Below are 21,651 nucleotides of genomic sequence, written 5' to 3' on the forward strand. Positions count from 1 at the left end.
AGAGAACAAAAATTTTGCCGCTGGTCACAGAGACCCCTCTTCTGCTTCTACCTCTGGAGTGCTGGAATTTAGTGCCATACCCAACCAAGAGGAGAATTTTAAAACCAAATGCATTAATAACTAGGCACAAATAGTATTTTCTTATACTAGGACAATCATTAGGATTGTCGTTAATTTTACCCAAAATGCAAAAAAAAAAAAAAAAAAAAAAAAAAAAAAGAAAGAAAGAAAAGAAAACAGAAACTCTCTTAATCGACAGGAGGCGGTAAATTGTTTCATCTTTCATCTTTTGCAAATTTTTGTCCAAACATTGGTAACTATAATATCAGGTTGGCTGCTGCGATTTGAGTTCTGCCTTGCAGAAAATGTATCTCTCTGAAAAAAGGAAGCCCACGCTAAGTTTCGGAAGGCGGAGTCCTCCGGAACTTGACATATAGAAGCTTCTTGAGCATGTGATTGAACAATGTGCATTGAACAATTGAACAATGTGCAAAGTTTCCTTTGTGCAGTTTTCCTTAAGATTTTTCCCAGTAAGACATATGTCTTTGAGATGAGTGTTTGTGGGAGAAGGTCTGTGGCCTAGGGGACAAACAGAAATGACAAGACTGAGAAAGGCTGAGAAAACCTCCGAAGTTTAGAACTATTAAAGCCTGGTGGCTCTCGGAATCCTCATTCCTGGCTCTGAAGACCTAGGGCCTTGGTGGTATTCTTAGATAGAGTGTAGATTGAGCGCCACCTGGAGGCTGCTTTTCGCTAGAGCAACTCTACCTTCAAGGGCCTCTGATATGAGCAGAAGCCCTCCCAGGAGCTTACCTCCAGCACTGGGCATGCCTAAACATCGAAAGAGGTGGGCTAAACGACCCCTGCCATGGAAGAGTTGAAACGCATCATTTTCATCAAAATTTGAATTTTGTTGACGTGAAGTAGCTAAAGTTAGGACACTTAGGTTGTATATATCCTGAAAAAAAAAATGCATAAGAAAATGTAGCCAGGAATGAAGCACATGATTGTAGTGTAAATCCCAGTACTTTGGTAGCAGAGATAGAGGCAGATAGATCTCTGTGATTTTGAGGCTAGCTCTACATAGCAAGCCCCAGGCTAGCCAAGCTACATGTGAGACCCTGTTTCAAAAGGAGGGCAAGGAGCGTGAGGGAGACAGAGAGAGAGAGAGAGAGAGAGAGAGAACTTTTTATCTCTTATATAGCAAAAACAAATAAAATTAATAATATCTCATTTAAGACAAACTGGAAGGAGCAGAGGTGGGCAGCTTAGGACCTGACGCTGAACCACTCTTAGAGCGATGTGAATGATGACCACAATCTTTGCCCTCGTTGCTATGGGTTGGTTGGTTTGTTTTGCGTTTTCTATTATTCGTTTATGTGTTTGTTTATTTTTGAGGTAAGATCTTACACTATAGTCCAGGCTGGCTATGACCTCAAAATAATCCTCCCACCTTAGTCCTTGGAATGCTTGGAGTTACATGTGTGATTTCCCCACAAAAAACAAAATTTTTGCCTACTATGACTTTTATACATACATGTAATTCAATAATCCTATGTTTAGGAATCTATCCTACAGAAATAAAGAAAAGAAGAAAAGAAAGAAAAAAAAAAGAAAGAAAGAAAAAGGAACTAGCTTTGGCCTGGTATGATGGTTCACACATGTAATCCCAAAATTTAGGAGGCTGAGGCAGGAAGATTGGACTTTGAGAAAGCCTAGTCTACATGTCAAGGTGTCTCAAAAATATACCCATGTATAAGTATATCTGTACTGAAAATTTGACACTAGATGTAGTTTTTTTTTTTTTTTTTTTTTTTTAAAGTTGCCAGACAGTGGTACATACCTTTAATCTCAGCACTCTGGAGGCAGAGGCAGGCAGATTTCTGTGATTTCGATGTCAGCCTGGTCTACAGAGTGAGTTCCAGGACAGCCAGGACTACACAGAGAAACCCTGTCTCCAAAAAGAGAAGAGGACTGTTTCAAGAAGACATATTTTATGATTCTGTTTGTATGAAACACTCAGAAAGCAAAACCATAGAGTCAGAAAGCTCACTGGGCTGGTAATGGGTAAAGCTTGTTATAGTTGAACACCTTTGTTGACAAACTAAAAGCCGTTTTAAATAGATTCTCCCCCCGCCCCAAGTGTTCAAAATACTTTAAACGTTTAAACTTTTCCATACTCTTCCTTAAAATTACTGTTTGTTTGTTTGTTTGTTTGTTTGTTTGAAGGGAGGAGGGTGTCCCTAAGTAGCATTGTCTGGCTTTGAACTCTTGAACTTCCTACCTACTTCTATGTTCTGACAATATTTGTTATCTATCTATAATAAAGACTCTATATAATCTGAATATATGATGTACTCTAGAGATAATTATGGGCCAGGCAGTGGTGGTCCACGCCTTTAATCCCAGCACTTGGGAGGCAGAGGCAGGTGGGTTTCTGAGTTTGAGTCCAGCCTGGTGTACAGAGTGAGTTCCAGGACAGCCAGGGCTACACAGAGAAACCCTGTCTCACAACAGCAACAACAAAATAATAGAGATAATTATAGAAGTGAAACTCCCAAACGTGGGGCGGTGCTGGTTCATACTTTTAATCCCAGCATTAGGGAGGCAGAAGCAAGAGGATCTTTTGAGTTTGAAGCTAGCTTAGTCTACAGAGGTAATTCCAGGACATCCGGTTCTGCACAGAGAACCCCTGTCTTGAAAAACAGAAAAGAGGAAGGAAAAGAAGGAAGGGAAGGGAGGGAGGGAGACCAAGAGAGGGAGAGGTGAAGAGAATCCCAAACATGGCAGAGTAAATAATAGGTTCTCAAACTGTGGGTCGCGACCCCATTGACAACCCTCTATCACAGACAGTATTTACATTACAACTCATAACAGTAACAAAACTACAGTTACGAAGTAGCAACAAAAATAATGTTATGGTTGGAGTCACTACAGTAGGAGGAACTGTATTACGAGGTCGTAATATTAGGAAGGTTAAGAACCACTGATGTAAATGAACGACATTGGATACAAAAACTTTCACATCTTTAATAAATGCTTCAAATAATATGTAACGTGTAATAAGAAAGGATAGGAGTACGGGAACCACATCCAGAGCCATAATTCTGAACCATAAGCAAGGGCTGACTGTTGAGACTCTTCTCACCAATCTGCAACTGTAACTGTTTTTTTGCCAGCTTTTCAATTACATTGAGTATATAAAAGAAATCCAGACACAAATACGATTCCTGCTCGCAAAATATTGCCTATTATCAAGTAGACATTATTTTCTTACCGAAACTCTTTATTCTAAATAATAAACAAAAATAAAAATCGAGATTTTCCCCACCCACTAAACAGCATTGAGATGAGAAAGAATGAATCGTTTCATAAAGCAACGAAAAAGGTACAAGTATCAATTTGTTTTTATTTTCACTGACATAAATCAAGAATCCAGTAGGCAGAGATACTCACATATCTCCTATGAGTTCCTGGAGGCTCAGCTTCTCAACAGCGCCGCTGGTGTAGTGGTATCATGCAAGATTCCCATTCTTGCGACCCGGGTTCGATTCCCGGGCGGCGCACGTCTTTTTCTTGTTGTCTCCTAAAATAAGTAATTTGCAAAAAGAAATTCTCTCTGTTATATAAAAAAAAAAATCACCTGCTATTTTTTTTCTTTAACCTCCTCAAAGATTTTCATTTCATTATATAAATCACAATTGAAACGCTCCCCTCTGGAACTACACAAATGCTAAACTATTGGCACCGCGCCTGCGCACTCTGAGCCTTCCCTTGCCTGGTGGAAGCGCGGCTGCGCAACAAGTGAACCCCGGACTTGAAGCCTAGCCCTGCCGCTAGGAGGGTGAGCATGCTAGCTGGCTAGGCGCATGCGCGGCGCGGGTCACTCGGCTGTCGGCTCCTAGGCGCCCGGCTCGCCGCCATCTTGGATCGGGGTTTCATTGTTCGCGGTGGGCCGGGCATTTTTTGTGTAATCGCTGCCAAAGAAGAAAGCCAAGTAGCCTCCAGTCAAGCGAGGAGGCCGGCTCTTCCGCAGCCATAGCCGCCTCAACGATTTGGGAGGTAGCGAAGGGCAGGGAGCTGGACCCTGAGGTGCCGCCGCGACCGCAGCAGCCATGGAGGACGAGATGCCCAAGACTCTGTGAGTCTGGAGCAGCGTTGAGGGAGGCGGGATGGTGGTCGCCCCGTAGGGAGGCCGCGGCCCTGCGCCTCTCTGCAGCCTATTGTTCTCCGTGGACGCCGCGCTGTGGTGGTTCCTCCCTCCCGTGCGCACGCCAGAATGCTTAGAGCCGAGACGGGCCGAGAGGACGATGGCGGGAGAGGGGCTCGGCTCCTGTCACCCCTCGGCTGGCCGCACCCGCGGCCCCCAGACCTGGAGGAAGGACTTTTCATTCAAAGCTCTCCTCAGGACTCGGCACATCCTCCTGTAGTCCCGTGCTTGCGTCCTTTTTTTTTTTTTCTTTTTTTCCCCCGCCCCCTCTTTTCGATGAAATCTTTTCCAGATAGATCTGCACATAGATCTGCAACTTCCTTTCTCTTTTCTTTTGGTAGGATTTTTTTTCATTTTTAATTCTTGAGGCTGAGGTAAAAACTTTACACTTTGCTATTGAGAACTGGAAAAAAAAAAAAAAAAAGCCAGGCTATCTTTTTCGAAAGGTCGTCTTCGGCTTTCCCTCTGTAGCACTCCCCTGACCCTCGACCAAAAACCCAACTGGACACCCAAGGATGTTGAAACCGTTCTTAAAACCTGGAATCTCACTCGGAGGGATGCATCTACTGAGGGAAAGCGGGTTTAATTAAAACATATTTACCACCATTTGCTACTAGTGGTTGACATTTTTATTAATGGGAGCAACTGTGGTCAGTCAAGTCTAAGTTTCTTTAGTGAGTATTTAATAACTCGAGTTTAGGATATTGTCTTTGTCGTGTAACTTCCCCTTGCATTCTTTGTTTTCCAACGCACTGGATTAGGTGGCTCTGCCTTTGTTGGATTTCACAGGGCAAAAAGGAAAAGCTCAAGGAATTGTGGGTTGGTTCCCCACCCCACCCCCGTATGTTTGAAGATTGCAACTTGATGCATCGTGCACATAGTTCATATAAATGAAGTAGAATTAACATGTATCGTGTCAGAGAGCTTAATTTTGCACCTAGTTCCTGACATAGCTTTTTGTCTTTATTTTAGAATCTTGGTACTTTTAGAGCTATGTACATTAGAGTTCTTTTTGAAATTTTCTAGGTATTAAAATTATACTGAAGTACAGGTAAATTATTATTTTTCCCTTTCCCAGTTTTCAATTTCTTTTTTTCTTTTGTTTTATTTATTTATTTATTTATTTATTTATTTATTTATTTAGGTTTTTTCCCGAGACAAGGTTTCTGTGTAGCCCTGGCTGTCCTGGAACTCACTCTGTAGACCAGGCTGGCCTCGAACTCAGAAATCCTCCTGCCTCTGCCTCCCAAGTGCTGGGATTAAAGACCACCACCTGGCACAGCCACTGCCTGGCTTGCTTTGTTTTATTGAGACACAGTGTCACTATGCATCTCTGGCTGTCTGATACTCACTGTTACAGACTACTAGATTGGCTTAGAACTCACAGAGGTTTGCCTTCCTCTGCCTTCTGAACAGTGTGATTAAAGTCTGTGCCATACTCTTTGCCCCAATTTAAATTTCAATTTGCTATGTTTAATGTATATGTGAACTATAGTTACTTTTTTTTTTTTGGAAACAGGGTCTTATATGTAACCCTGGTTATCCTTGAACTATACCTATACTGGCTCAGAACTGTTAGTTCTGTCTCAGTCCCAAGTGCTAGGATTCAAATCTTCCATACCCAATTTACATTTTTGTTTCTTCTCCCTCCCATCCTGGCTGGCCTGGATCTTCCTTTGTATACGAGGCTGGCTTCCAAACTTGTGAAGGTCCTCTTGCTTCTGCTTTCCAAGTGCTAGGATTACAGGCCTGAACCACCACACCACGTTTATACTTTTCTTGATATATTAATTATCTTGCTAGTTTATGGGACCTTGAAGTAGCTTTTTAGTAAGTATGCAATACTTAGGGCATGACCATTTGTTTTTGGAAAGATTGTATCTATAGGTGAATATTCCCTAAAATCTATTAAACAAATATTTGTAGGAAATTTCCCCTTTTTTGTCTTAGCACTTGGAATTCATGCTGCTATGCTTTTTGATGTCTTTATAAGATACTTGAAAACTTTTTTAAAGCTTCATATCTGTTTGAGAGCATTTTGCCTGCATGTATGTATGTGCCTTCAGAAGTCAGAAGGCATTGGATCTCCTGGAACTGGAGTCACTATGAGCCACCATGTAGGTGCTGGGAACCAAACCAAGGCCCTCTGCAAGAACAAGTGCTGGTAACTGCTGAGCCATCTCTCCAGCCATGCTTTATAAAAATCTTATATATTTTTTTTAATTTTAAAAATTTGGAGAAATATATGGGTGGTACCATAACCATTTTAGTACATACATGGAAATATCCAATAAGGCCATGTTATCATTTCCAAAGCAGGCATTTAAATAGCACTATCTTGAGACCAGGGAAGTATTGATTGGAGTCGATTCATTCATAAAAAGTTGGATAGATGCTTAGTTTGTGCCAGATGCTTAACACGCTCACTTAGTCTTTGTTATAGCAAAGGGGAAAGGCATTTATAATCAAAGGAGAGCTAAGCTTAATGTTCCAACAGCTTACTCAAAATCATACACTTGAAGAAAAAAATCCTCAAGCTGGCCAGTGGTGGCGCACGCCTTTAATCCCAGCACTTGGGAGACAGAGGCAGGTGGATTTCTGAGTTCCTGAGTTCAAGGCCAGTCTCTGGTAGAGTTCCAGGACAGCCAGGGCTATATAATGAGATACTGACTTGGGAAAGAAAACAAAACAAGACAACCCCACAATTTTGTTAACTGCTACAGCAGTGACTACTTTTTCTTTGCATCCTTCAGTAAAGCATCCCGTTCAAGAGTTTTCTTCGGAAAGTAGTCCATGATTTAAATGCCCCATCATCCCTTCCCCTGCTGCTCCTATCCCTCAGTGAGAACTTCATTCTGCCACTCAGCCAGTATTGATTCAATAAATAGTGGTAGGTGCTAACCCTAAAAATGTCCCCAATAGTGTTTTTAAGTTTGAGGTGCTCACCTTAGTTAGTGGCTCTGGAAGTCAGGGCTTTCTATTTTAGTGTATATTCCCAGCCACAGTCTGGTGCATGGTAAGTAAGCACACTTGTTTTTAAAACCTGGTACAGTTGAAGAAGTCAAGATTTTACTTTGGGAATAGCCTGTTTTACTCTCACCTGTGTTTCTAATGACTTAGAGGAAGCTTCTTCATTTGCTTAGTTTTCAGCAATGACACCTTGTTAAGTTAGAGATTGTCAGTAATACTTTGAAAATATATTGTAAGAAAAATCAAATGTTTATTCAGCAAAATAATTTTCAGGAATATTCAAGGTATAGTTAAAAGATTTGTGGTGAGTGGTTGGGTTGTGTGCACATATTCTTCCCATGTGTAAGTTTGAATTTGTCCATAATAAAAATAAAAAAATAAAAATATGGGGCTGTAGAGATGGCTCAGGGGATAAGAGCACTGACTGTGCTTCCAGAGATCCTGAGTTCAATTCCCAGCAACCACATGGTGGCTCACAACCATTTGTAATAAGACGCCCTTTTCTAATGTGTCTGAAGACAACTACAATGTATTCACATATAAATGAAATAAATCTTTAAAAAATAAATAAAAATATGTATAGTAAGTCTGAACTGGCTTTGGTCACTTTAAAACTTTGAATTGTGGGCTGGTGAGATGTCTCAGTGGTTAAGAACACTGACTGCTCTTCTGGAGGTCATGAGTTCAAATCCCAGCAACCACATGGTGGCTCACAACCATCCACAGTGAGATCTGATGCTCTCTTATGGGGTATCTAAAGACAACAACAATGTACTTATAATAAATAAATTTAAAAAAAACTTTGAGTTTGTAAACTAGAAACTGTACACTAAACTAGAAAAATATAGTGTTAGTGTTAGCTGATGGATTTCCTCAGATCTACCCTAACATCTTTTGTGTGATTTACTGTCAAATACAAATAGGTACTCTTTTGAGACAGCTGTGTAGTTACTGTGTGGCCTTTGCAGCTGCTAGGATTATAGGTCTATAAATTTTATAGCATCACTGACTGCCTGCAGCTAAATAACTGCTGAGTGCTGATCTAGACTTTCTCTTTCTACCACCCAGTGTATTTGTAATTTTTATCCACCCCCACTTCTCTCCAGACAGACTGACCTTCGGATATCTAGGAAATAGCATCTCTTTTTCTCTTTTGGACCCAGTTGTATTTGCTTGTCTTTTTCCACTTCTTTCTTTGTTTCTTATTTCTTTCTGGTGGTTAGTTGGTTGGTTGGTTTGTTTGTTTGTTTGTTTTGAGACTGTGCTTTACTATATAACCTAGCTTGGCCTTGTGCTTGTTTATTCTTAATTAAAGATTAGATTGACACCAGACAAGGTAGCTTATGCCTTATTCCAGCACTGGAGAGGCAAAGCCTGTAGGATCATTGAATTTGAGGACAGCCTAGCCTATAGAGTGAATTCCAGAAGAGCCAGGCTACACAGAGAAATTCTGTCTCAGAAAACCAAACCAAACCAAAAAAAAACCTTACATTCAAGTCTATAGTATTTTACAGTTTCTATTTTGAGACAAAATCTTACTTTTGTTTGAAAGGCTGCCTCAAACTTGTGATGGTCATGCCTAACCTCCCAAGTGTTGGGACTAAAGACATTTTATTTGGGGTAGGAGATGGATGTCAGAGGACATCTTTGTGAGCAGGTCTCTCCTTTTATATGTGAGTTGCAGTGATTGAACTCAGATGTTTGGCAGCAAGTACCCTTACCTACTGAGCCATCTTGCCAGCCCTCGCCCCCAGGGTTTGTTTGTTTGTTTGTTTGTTTGTTTGTTTATTTTTGGTGTGTCTGTGTTGTTTGGTTGGTTTTTAAAACAGGCTCTTTACTCTGTAGCCCTTGCTGTCCTGAAACTCCCTATGTAGAACAGGCCAGCCTCTCCTGTCTCTGCCTCCCAGATTAAAGTCGTGTGCCGTTCTGGTTTCTTTTTCTTTTTTGTTTTTTTTTTTTTCAAGACAGGTTGTCCCTGGACTCACTTAGTGGACCAGACTGACCTCCAACTGCCTCTGCCTCCCAAATACTGGGATTAAAGGCGCATGCCACCATGCCCAACTCTCTAGGTGGCTTTTGTTTGTTTTTAAGTATATATATATATATATATATATATATATATATATATATATATATACACACACACACACACACACACACACACACACACACACACACTCTTGCTCTCTTCAGACACACCAGAAGAGTGCATTGGAGCCCATTGAGATTTAAACCTTTGCCCTTTGCAAGAGCAGCCTGAGTCATCTCTCCAGCCTCTCATTAGGGCTTGATATATTCCAGTCAGGGTTCTTCTAGACCAGTTCTCAATGCTGCTACCCTTTAAATGAATTCTTCATGTTATGGTGACCCCCATCTATAAAATTATTTTCATTGCTACTTCATAACTAATTTTGTTACTGTTATGAATTGTAATGTAAATATCTGATGCTCAGGATATTTGGTTTTGGACCCCTGTGAAAGGGCTGTCCATCCACCAAAGGGTCATGACCCACAGGTTGAGAACCAGTGTTCTAGATAGTAGTTACCTAATCCATTTTTCAAAATCTCTGCTTATAAAGAATTTATCATTAGTTACCTAATCCATTTTTCAAAATCTCTGCTTATAAAGAATTTATCATTAGTTTAAAATCTACTTATACAGGGGCTGGAGAGCTTGCTCAGCAGTGAAGAGTACTGACTGCTCTTCCAGAGGTCCTGAGTTCAATTCCTAGTAACCACATGGTGGCTCATAACCATCTATAATGGGATCTGATGCCCTCTTCTGGTGTGTCTGAAGACAGTGACAGTGGGTTCACATACATAAAAAAAAAATCTACTTATGCTTTTCCCTCACATTTTCAGTCTTTCCCTTATAAAATAACACATTTTAATCTAATGTAGCAAAAGACAAGTCCAGTTTAACTTCTGCTTTGTAAATTATTTTGTAAATTAATTATCTAGAGCTGTATAAATAAAAATGAGTATTTCAAGAGTTTTTGGATTCCATTTTTATAACTTTGATTTTAGACGGGAGTGGGGAATGTTGAGACAGGGTCCCATGTAGCTGTTGTCCTTGAACTCTGATCTTTCTACCTCTGCCTCCCAAATGGTGGGATTACAGAAGTCTTCCTACACCATACTGAGTTTTACAACTATCTGAAAACTTAGCTTTCTGCTTTAAAACTCCGTGTTTCTCAAGGGATAAAGTTGCTTGCTTGGCACATCCTAGCTTCAGTTGTGGTACATTGAGTTGAATGAACTCTGTCCTGACAGAGCTGTCATGTCACTAGTAGTATTGGTGCCCTTACAGTCAGCTCTAGCTTGTTAGGTGTAAGTCATTTGAAAACTAGCTGCCTTTCCTGTGGAGTTAGCAGTTAACTCCTATGAACCAGCTGTGTGTGCAGTATGTTTCCACATAGGTTTTCGTTTGGTTGGTTGGTTGGTGTTTACATTTTTAGATTGCATTCGTTTATATATTTGTGTGCATGACTTGGTACGTGTTTGTAGGGGCAGGTGTCAAAGCACACTGGGTTGGGTCTGTTCATCATGTGGGTCCCAGGAATCTAACTTGGGTGGTCAGACTTTATGTCAAGTGCCATAACTCACTGAGCCATCTTGCTAGCTCAGATTTGTTTTTTGGTTTTTTTGGGGGGGGGGGTTGTTTGGTTGGTTTGTTTGTTTGTTTGTTTGTTTGTTTTTGAGATAGGTCTTTGTATAACTCAGGCTGGCTTTGAAGAATTACTGGCATGTGCTGCCATAGTCAGCCAACCATGTTTTTGTTTTATTCTCTCTCTCTGTCTCTCTGTCTCTGTCTCTCTGTCGCTCTGGGTCGCGCGCGGGCTCTCTCTCTCTCTCTCTCTCTCTCTCTCTCTCTGTGTGTGTATTTCTGTTTCTCTGTCTCCTATCTTTTCTTTCTTTTTAACTAAAGTGTCTTAGTTCAGAATGGTGACACTTAAATCTCAAATATTGTATAAGATCAAGAACATTCTCTTAGGTAATCATAATCTGCTTTCACCTTGAGGTTACATTCATACACTGATGTGTATGTGCATATGCATGTTGTGTGTATTGGTGACACTCAAAAGCAGGGGTTCCAGTAGTGCCTACTTTCCCAGCTTGGTTATATCTTCAGTTCCAGATACAATGTTACCTATTAGTTTATCCAACTTCCAAAGAAGACTCTGTGTGTGTGTGTGTGTGTGTGTGTGTGTGTGTGTGTGTGTGTGTGTGTGTGTGTAGATAGGTAAGTAGGATGGATGGATGAATGGGTGGATGATTGTGGGGTTCCTCCCCTAAAAAAGTTCATGCCCCAGAAGCTTAGACTCTTGTATGATTGTGTTAGGAGATTGTAGACCCTTTAAGAGGTGAGTCCTGTGTGTGTGTGTGTGTAACTCCAGCATTTCAGAGGTGGCAGTGGGAAGATTAAGAGTTCCAGAGTAGTCTCAACTATCTAGCAAAACCTTGTTTCAAAAAAATCAAAAGAAGTGAGTCCTAGTTAAAGGCTGTGAAGTCATAAGAACACTATCTTGGGAAAAGATTAGTAGATTAGTTGTTACCAGTGAAACCAACCCAGGTTCAACATGGGAAAAAATTCGAAAGTCTCAAAAATGCCAGTGTCATGTTTAAATTTTCCAGCCATCAGAATCATAGGCCAAACCAACCTGTAGGTGTCACTCAGCCTCACATATTTTGTTATAACAGCACATTAGACCAAAGATAACAATTTTCGTCTCACTGACATTAGTATTTAACATTTTCTACACCTGACTTGCCTTTATAGTTCTGTACAATATTGGTATATGATTCCAGAAGGGCTGCAGTAAATGCCAGTATGGTATTTGAAGGGCGTGGAGCCAGGCCTTGTGGTACAGCCTGTGATCTTGGCTACTCTGGAAGTGAGTCAGGGGATTGCAAGTTCAAGGCCTGCCTCTGAAACTTAACAAAACCACATATTAATGAAAATAGTTTTAAAAGTCTGGGGATGGTAAAGGTCCTAGGTTCAGTTCTCATAGATACATGACAAGGAATCGTGGCTCATAATTGCTCCAGTACAAAGTTTTTGTTGGGATAATAAGTATAAGTCACAAGGAAAAAAAAGTTGAATAGTGTAATCATATGAAAAATATTTTTAAAAGTGTATTTGAAGAGGCAGGTGGATTTCTGAGTTCAAGGCCAGCCTGGTCTACAGAGTGAGTTCCAGGACAGCCAGGGCTACACAGAACCCTGTCTCGAAAAACAAAACAACAAAAAAGTGTATTGAAATCAGGCTTAAGAGCACACCTTTTAAATCCCACCACTTGGAAGCAGAGGCAGACAGATCTGTGAATTTGAGGCCAGCTTGAGTTCCAGGACAGCTAGGGCTATATAGAGAGACCCTGTCTAACACACACACACACACACAAAACCTTCTGCAGGAAGAGTGTGGAACTTTGCTTAGAAAATATTTTGGAAAGAGACAACTTTTAAGCCCACATTCAAAATCAAATGATAGTCTGCCTCATCCCATCCCTGGAAGGACACTGTACCACATCTTCCATTGGGGTCAGGTACCTCAGCACTCCTGTTGTTGCTTATAGGCTTCCCCTTGTTCCTTGCCACCAGATATATTTTCTTGAGGCTCTGTTTCTTTCTCATTTCAGGGTCTCACTAAGTAGCCCAGCCTGACCTTTCTCACTGTTCTCTTGCCTCAGCCTCATTAGTGCTAGGATTGCAGATCTATGCTGTTAGATCTGGCTTAAGGAAACATTTGTAAGTAAAAGTAAGACAAGATATAAACTATAAATTCTTTCATTAAAGGCCATATACAGTAGAGCATGCCTGTAAGCTAGCACACAGAAGACTGAGGCGAGAGAATTAATGGCAGCTTGAGAACACCATGGTCCACATTATCATAACCCTATCTTTAAAAAAGAAAAAGAAAAGAAAGCCAAACATTTTAAAGTACTTACTTTTTAGCTCCAACACAGGAAAGATCTGCAGATTGCACATTTGTTTGTACTTTCTGTTGAGAGCTAGTATTTATTCAGCTAAATAGACTTAAAGCAGCAAACAGTATTGTTTATAAAATTTGAGGGCAACTTTAGCAATTAAACTTATTGAGATAATTGGTTCAGTCCTCATGCTGTTTGCATAAGGAAGATTTGCCCAGTGATTTCATTGCTCTCCCTGTCCCCACATTTGAGACATTGTTTCCTTAAATGTTCCAGACTGGCTTTGAACATCTCAGCCTCACAAGGGCTGAGGTTACAGGCATGTGCCAATACATCTGGCTGCCTGCCTCCTCCCTCCCTTCCTCCCTTTCTCTTTTTCTTCCTCTCTTCCTCCCTCTCTGAAGCAAGATCTTGTGTATCCCAGACTGACCTCATATTGTGTAGCCATGATTTTCAGATGTTTTTGCAAAGAGTGTCCCCTCAGTCCCTAAGCCCTTATTGTCTCAGCTGTTCTGAACTCTTGCTCAAAAAGCAAGGAAAGTGCTTCACTTTCCCCTTTAGGCCTCATTTTTGGAGTAGTCGGCTCCAGCATGACTAAATTGCCATTAGATATATGGTCTCTTTCCAAGTCCACCTTTCCTACCCACTCCTTAGTGTTGCTTCTCAGTGCTTCTTCCTTGTCCTCTTCCTCCATCCTCAGGGTCTCAGTAACTCTGTCCTGAACACTACAAAAGAAAGCATTTTTACCTTATGGACATGTAGAGGTACTTGTTTTATCTTGAAAGAGTCAAAGATATATCTGTGGCTGCTCCCAAAATTTATTTTTCAACAAGCAAAATTCAACAAAAGAATTTTCACTCCTGGGTTTGGAGCTTATTCTGTAACCCTAACTGGCCTAGAACTCAGCATGTGGCCTAGACTGGCCTTGAACCTGTGCAGGTTGGGATTATAGGTAAGAGGCACCATGCTTAGCAAAAAATAAATCTAAAATGGTAAATTGTTTCTCTCTGTTCCAGATATGTCGGTAACCTTTCTAGAGATGTGACAGAAGCTCTCATCCTCCAGCTCTTTAGCCAGATCGGACCTTGTAAAAACTGCAAAATGATTATGGATGTAAGGGTATTTCACTCAATTACTGTTCTTTCTTCCCTACCTACCTACCTTCCTTCCTTCCTTCCTTCCCTCCCTCCCTTTCTTCCTCCTTCCCTCCCTTCCTTCCTTCCTTCCATCCTTCCTTCTCATACTAATGAAAGCTGTTGTTACTGCAGAACTTCTTCATTAATGTCTCGATTCATAGGGATCTTAATAAATTTGTAATTAACCTGTTTAGTAGGCAACCAAGTTTCTTTTGCTAAGTGATTGGTGTGTATGCACTCTAATAAGTTGAGTGCATCAGAATTGTTTTACCTCTAGTATTAATTGCCTGAATGACCTATAAGTTCAGTTATTAGACTAGGAATTGGGGTAGACTTATAATGAAAAAAATATATAATGAAAAACATTTTTAGCTTCGTTTTAAAGGTTTTCTTGAATATCTGTCAGACCTTAATGTATAAAAAATTATTCATATGGTTGGTGTTAACTACGAATATTATCTAGTTTTTAAAACAAAGTTGATTGTATATGTGAGCAGGTAAATGGGCATGTATATGCAGGCCAGCTGTCAACATCGGTGGTTCCTTGTGTATACATAGTAGACAGGCTCTTATACTGTAATCCAAGATAACTTGGAACTTGCTATGTAAGCTGTAGTCTTCCTGACTTAGTTTCTCAAGTGCTAATATTACAATATGCCACCACAGACTGGCAGTTATCTATCTATCTATTTTTAAGGTATGGTCTATGTAATTAATTCAGACTGCCCTGAAACTTGAATGATAGATGTGCTATCACCCCACAGAATCTCAATTATTCTAGAATACAAGAATATTTACTGAATTTTATGCCTATCTCTATGCTCTGAAATTTTGAATTAGTTTCCTTTAATAATTCTTTAAAAGCCTTAGAATGAATTACATGCATTATAAAGTCATTTATTATCCTGCACTTTTAAGTCCAGATTAATAGATGTATTTTCTGCTTTAATTTACTATAAAATAACTTGAAGCCAGGTGTCATAGTACATGCCTGTAATCTCAGAACTCAGTCAACAGGGAACAGATTTCTGCAGGTTGGGGGCCACTCTAACTACATAGTAAGTTCTAGACTGGCCAAGGCTCCATAGAAAAACTGTCAGTAAATACCTAACCAACCAACATCTTGCTTTACACTAAAGGTTTCCTCGGTGGCAGAGTTCTTCCTTAGCATGCTTAAGGTCCTGGATTTGGGCTCCAACACTAGGGGGAGAACAATGCAGGTTTTGTTTATTGTATCCCAGTCACCAGCAGAAAAGAAGGGTGTTTTTTGTCTTTTGAGAGAGTCTTACTAAGTATCCAGACTGCCTTTAGATTTAACCAAGATGTCAGCATTCCTGGTACTGGGATTACAGGTAGAGAATTTTTTTCTCAGATTTAAATTTTTTATTTCATATGAGTGTTTTGCATACCTCATGCCCATGAAAGTGAGAATATGGTGTCAGATTCCCTTAAATTGGGATTTATGAATTTTTCTGAGCTACTGTCTAAGTGCTAGGGTACAAATATTGGTCCTCTGCCAGAGCAACAAATAACGCTTAACCTCTGAACCAACTCTCTAGCTCCCAAGGGAAGAAATTTTAAAATGCTTCTCAACAGGCAAAGAATTTGGACCAAAAGTTCATATTCTAAAACCTATTGTAAATACTATCAGAACCTGTTAGTGTCCAGAGCCTAGTTTAAGAACAGTCTGGAGCCAGGGAGTGGTGGTGCAAGCCTTTAATCTCAGCACTTGGGAGGCAGAGGCAGTCCAATTTCTGAGATTGAGGCCAGCCTGGTCTACGAGTGAGTTCTAGGATAGCCAAGGCTACACAGAAAAACTCTGTCTCAAAAAAAAAAAAAAAAATTTTCTAATTTTCTATTGTTTCACAAGTTAGAAGCAGTAAGATGTCTCTTAGTTTGTAGTAATAAAAAGTAATACACAGGGTAGGAATGTACCTTATGGGAGAGCATTTATATAGTGGCTCTAAGTCTCTGGGTCTGATCTATAGCACTTCAAGAAGAAACAAAAAGGGAACTATGGAGTAATTATACTTGGTATTTCCTTGTTTTTGGTTTTAGTTTTGGTTGGTTGGTTGGTTTGTTTGTTTGTCTTTCGAGACAGGGTTTCTCTATGTAGTCTTGGCTGTCCTGGACTCACTCTGTAGACCAGGCTGGCCTCAAACTCAGAGATCCGCCTGCCTCTGCCTCCAGAGTGCTGGGACTAAAGGCCTTTGCTCCCATCACCTGGCTCTGGTATTTACTTTTTTTTTAATCTGAAAATGTACTTATGGAATGAACAAGTCATTCTTTATGCCTTGCTAACTGTAGAAGTTTATATGGTGAAGGGGAAATCTTTATTTTAAATGTAAGGGTAAAGCTCAAATGGACTTGTGAATTTCTCTCCGCAGACGGCAGGCAATGACCCCTACTGTTTTGTGGAGTTCCATGAACATCGTCACGCAGCGGCAGCCCTGGCTGCTATGAACGGGCGGAAGATAATGGGTAAGGTAAGCTGTCATGAGTTAGAGACGGTGACCTGCACTGGGAACATTTGTCTCTCTCATCTTCCTGCTTCTGCCTCCCAGGTGGGACTACAGGTGTCTGCCACCACGCCCAGTTTTATGCAGTGTGTAGGGTGGAACCAGGCTCCATACCCACATCTTAGAATAGAAAGTTTTAAATTGGATTTGACCTTGTTTCTGTTTTAGAGCCATTATATTCTCTTTGTGGCAAAGGGTCAGCTGTTTGTTTTTGTATTAAAAAGGTAAAATGGGGCTGGAGAGGTGGTGTGGCATTAAGAACATTGGCTATTCCAGAGGACCTGGGTTTGAGCCTTGCACATGCATGGTAGCTCACAGTTATCTGTGACACCAGTCATAGGGGATCTAATGTTTTCTTCTTGCCTCTGAGGATACTGCAGACACATGATGCACAGATGTACATGTAGTCAAAACACCCATACATAAATAAATAAAGATTTCAATTTTTAAAAAAGGAGCTCAGCATAGTGGCACATACGTTGTTTTTGAATCTTTGTAAATTTCATATTATGCGCCCCAATCCCACTCACCACCCCATTCCTCCATACACTCTCCACCCTTGGAACCTTCCCCCCAAAAATAAAAAAAGCATCAAAACAAAAACATTAAAAGAAAAAAAAATCTCTCTATGGTATGTCACACAGTCTACCCTTTTGCTCAAACAGCTTTATTTGCAAATATTCATTACAATGAGTCATTGGTGTGGTTTGAGGCCTCTGGCTTCTGCTACACTATCAATACTGTGTCCTCACTAGGACTCCTCTGGGATACTCTGTTGTTAGAGATCCTACAGCTTTGATTCTACAGAACCAGCTCCTTCATGTCCTCCAGCAGTTCATAGATGGGATAGATGTTGGAGTGGGCCAAATCAAGGCCCTGATCTGAGCCTGGTGGTGGCTGTGGTGTTCAGCCTGCCAGCTCTCCTTCTCCAGGGCCACCAGGGCCAGCTTGCCATCCATGACCAGGTGAGATATGGGGCCCAGCCTTTTAATCACAGCAGTCAGGGAGCAGAGGGAGGCAGATTTCGATGAGTTCAAGGCCAGCTGATGCTACATAGTTTAGAATGGAAAGAAAGAAAGAAAGGAAGGAAGGAAGGAAGGAAAAGAAAAGAAAAGAAGAAAAGAAAAAAGAAAAAGGAAGAAGTGAGGCTAAAGCCTCTAGAAACCAGAGACCTATATTAACTCCTTTTCTCCATGGTACCGTGCACATGCTAAATATTAGATAGTTATGGAACTACTCAATTTGGGTGATACATAATTAATATGGAATACCAATGGAGAGGCACCCAGGGGAAATGGATGGATATCTTTAAAATGTGGCTGGGAGTGGTGGTTCATACCTTTAATCCACACTAGGGAAGCAGAGGCAGGTGGATCTCTGAGTTCAAGGCCAACCTGATCTACAAGGGAATTATAGGACTACACAGAGAAACCCTATCTCAAAAACAACAAAAGAAACCAAACAGAAAAGCAAACAAAAAAGTGAAAGGTGAGCACAGTGGTGCACACCTTTAATCGAAGATTCAGGAGGCAGAGGCAGGTGGATCTCAGTGAGCTGGAAACCAGCCTGGTCTCCTTAGTGAATGTCACGATAGTAAGAACTACATAATGAGACCATGTCTCAAAAAAATAAAAAGACAAAGCAGAACCGAAAGGTTAAAAAAAGGTTACTTGTACATTAGCAGGAATGTGCAAAGATTGGGATTTGTCAAATATACCTAAATTAGCTGTGCCTACATACTTAGGCAAGAGAATTGCTAGTTCAAGGCTTGCCTAGGCTGTAGAGTGAATTGAAGCTTAGCCTGGCTGACTTGATGACTCATCTTAGAATAATATGCAGAGGAGCAGAGCCAAAAATGCTGCTCAGTGAGAGATTGCTTGCTTGCATACTATTTGTGAGGCTTTAGGTTTAATCCCCAGACCTAGCCCATCTGGATTCAAGTCCCAGTACCCACATGATAGCTCACAGTCATCTATAACTTCAGTTCCTGGGGATCTATTGCCCTCTTTGGCTTCTCTACAGGTGTGTATATCTGGTAGTTAGTACAAATATGCATAGATATAGATTAAGGCAAAACACCTATACACATAAACAAAATAAATCTTAAAAAAGAACAGAAAGGCCGGGCAGTGGTGGCGCACACCTTTGATCTCAGCTCTGGGGAGGCAGAGGCAGGAGGATTTCTGAGTTCGAGGCCAGCCTGGTCTACAGAGTGAGTTCCAGGATAGCCAGGGCTACACAAAGAAACCCTGTCTCAAAAAAAACAAAAACAACAGCAAAAAAGAACAGAAAGAGCTGTATTTACCAGTTAGAATTTGTCACTCTAGGCCAGAAGAAGAATATTGAGACTGTGATGAGCATAGATGTCTCCTGCACTGTCTCTCTTGCTATATCACAGGAAAACTTGATTTTGAGCTTTATCTTTATGGAATATATTTTTTTTTAGGAAGTGAAAGTCAATTGGGCAACAACCCCTAGCAGTCAAAAGAAAGATACAAGCAGTAAGTACATTGGATGCCCTGTGGGCATTTGTTGTCTTATACCCCATAGTTCTATTGTAAAGCATATAACATCATACATGTTTGCAGTAATATTTTGATCGTTATCCTGATATGATTTAATGTGTTTGTGTTAATAAATTTAAGAACAAATCTAATCTTTGTCATCAGGTAGTACCGTTGTCAGCACACAGCGTTCACAAGGTAATTGTATCTTCTTAAACATAAAATGAACTCTCTTGAAAGGGTATTCACTAACCACCTCAAGTTTTTAAATTTGATATTGGTTGGGGGGAGTGGGGCGGAAATCTATAGTATTTCTATTCGTTTCTGGCAATATTTTTCCTTCTTCCCATTGTTGACCAAGTGTGGCTTGTCCACGACTTTGTTGCTAGTTCAAGCTCTCTGTCCCCCTTGGTAGCAGCTGATGCCTTAGAAATACTTTCACCACCTAAAGGGCAAGATACCCTACTTCCCTGAGGTCACCTGGGCTTCATACCCAGATCTTCCAGTGCTCAAGGTACTCCTGAAACAGTGTTTCCAGAAGAGCAACCCAGTGTGTTGCTTAAGGCCTGCAAATAGGGGTAACTTCTCTTTCCAAATCTACTTTGTCAAAGTCGATGTATGTGTTCATTGTAAAGTGTTCCTCAGAAAGTTTGGCTTTTCAAAGCTTCACATATGGGATGGTTATTTTTCTCCAATGCTTTTTTTAATGGTGCCGATATAAAGTGAAGGGATTACTGTTTTCCTTCTGTTGCCTTCAGTCTTAGTTCACTTGCACATGGATTCACATAAACTGAATGGTGTAATGTCTGGGCAACCAAAACTGTTGGCTTTTGAGAAAACTGTCAAATACTTTAACATCAAACTGTTGCAATGCAAGGTATTTCTTTGATTGTTCTTCACAAAATAATGGCTAAACCAAGTATTTCATGTAGCTAGCTTCAGTAAGTTGCCTTAAATAAGACAGCTGTAGTCTTCATAACTCTCAGTACTGTAGTTAATTATAATTTATAAAGCCTAGATGTAGTAATAAAATGAGTAACATTAAATAAGTACTATTAGAATAATAACTAAGTCTTATTTTTTTTTTTTTTTTTTTACAGAATTGAAAGTTTTTATGTTACTAGTTTGTTTCCTAGGCCCTTGTAATTATTGTAATGACTGTAAATAGACAGTGACTGCCAGCTTCTGGTAGCTATCAGTCCTTTTAGAAGACTACTGTGTTGTTAATTTGTTATGTTTAAGATTGATAGGATTTTATAGCGAGGATAGTGTTTTATTTATACTTGATTATATAGTCTGTGCATTACTTTAAGAAACTTTATTGGATCGGTTGTAGTATTTACATTCTGAAGTTGTATTTTTCTTTTCACTCCCCTTCTTCCTTTGTAAGATCATTTCCATGTGTTTGTTGGTGACCTCAGTCCAGAAATCACAACCGAAGACATCAAAGCAGCTTTTGCACCGTTTGGAAGAATTTCGTAAGTAACAAAAGATAAATATAATACTTAATTAGCAGTGTTTTTTTTTTATGTAATAATAACTGTAACTTTGTTTTGACTGTGAACCTTAATTTTAACACTTTAAATATAGCACATTCCATTGTTTAGAGGTCATCCAAGAGTCTAAAGGCAAGTGTAGTCCCACTGATGAGTGATGTCAGTGACCTTAGGCCTTGCTTAGTCAGAAATACTTCTTCAGACTGCGCTCATACACATTTCAACCTCCTGAGGTGCTGGGCTATAACTGAAGGATTTATTCAGGCGCTTGTATGTCTCCATGCATTTTATGTTAATTTAACAACATAAAACCTGAACAGTTTAGATTGAAAATGATGTTAAATATTTCTTCCTTGGCATCTAACTTAAAACTCCTTTAAAAAACTTAACAATAGTGTTTGAACTATATTGTGAAAGACTGTCTTCCTTAAATTTGATAGTAGCCATGCATATTAGGCCCTTTGTCTGTATTTATTCAGGGTAGTATTTATCACAGAAGAATTTTAAAAGTCTGAAAAGCATGCTGTATCACAGTAAGAATAACAAGCAATTTTACTGGTTACTCAGGATCAGCTGCTGAGTTTAGGGAAAGTATTGTAGGGTTTCTAATTCCTTTGTTATTGTGTCACTAGAACAAAAATAAAAAGGAATTCTAGCTATAGCTGGTTTGAACAAAGCAGTAGATAAAGTTGAGGAGATTGAAAAGTGGATACGTATAACACTGCAGTGAGTTTCCAGCTGAGAGTTGCAGTTGGCTGGTCAGAGAGTCACCTTGAGACTAGGACAGCTTACAAATGGACTCTTCTGTTACATGACATTTTTCTTTGCAAGAAAATATTTTCTTTGGTTAAGAAAATAGTGAGGCTTTAATTTCTTGATTGTTTGT

The 21,651-nt window shown here is 40.1% G+C and overlaps 1 protein-coding gene and 1 non-coding gene across 15 annotated transcripts in view; both read left to right on the plus strand.

Annotated features, from left to right (window-relative positions):
• The first annotated feature begins 3,495 nt into the window (after positions 1–3,495).
• Positions 3,496–3,566, plus strand: Trnag-ccc (transfer RNA glycine (anticodon CCC)). The gene has a single exon. It is a non-coding gene; the product is annotated as a tRNA-Gly (tRNA).
• A 276-nt stretch (positions 3,567–3,842) lies between these two features.
• Tia1 (TIA1 cytotoxic granule associated RNA binding protein) overlaps positions 3,843–21,651 on the plus strand; it is a 29,085-nt gene continuing 11,276 nt past the window's right edge. For 2 of the 14 annotated variants that reach the window (XR_013112482.1, XM_034511339.2), the window contains exons 1-7: positions 3,843–4,141; positions 14,127–14,229; positions 16,634–16,732; positions 19,212–19,266; positions 19,435–19,467; positions 20,028–20,146; positions 20,660–20,747. Coding sequence is in view for 6 of the 14 variants with exons in the window: in XM_034511339.2 (XP_034367230.1) it covers positions 4,116–4,141; positions 14,127–14,229; positions 16,634–16,732; positions 19,212–19,266; positions 19,435–19,467; positions 20,028–20,146; positions 20,660–20,747 (523 nt within the window). In the remaining 8 variants the exon portion in view is untranslated. The other 12 variants (XM_076940045.1, XM_034511338.2, XR_013112481.1 and 9 more) reach the window with 11 other exon arrangements.

Source organism: Arvicanthis niloticus, chromosome 9 (assembly GCF_011762505.2).
Source record: "Arvicanthis niloticus isolate mArvNil1 chromosome 9, mArvNil1.pat.X, whole genome shotgun sequence".
Lineage (NCBI taxonomy): Eukaryota > Metazoa > Chordata > Mammalia > Rodentia > Muridae > Arvicanthis > Arvicanthis niloticus.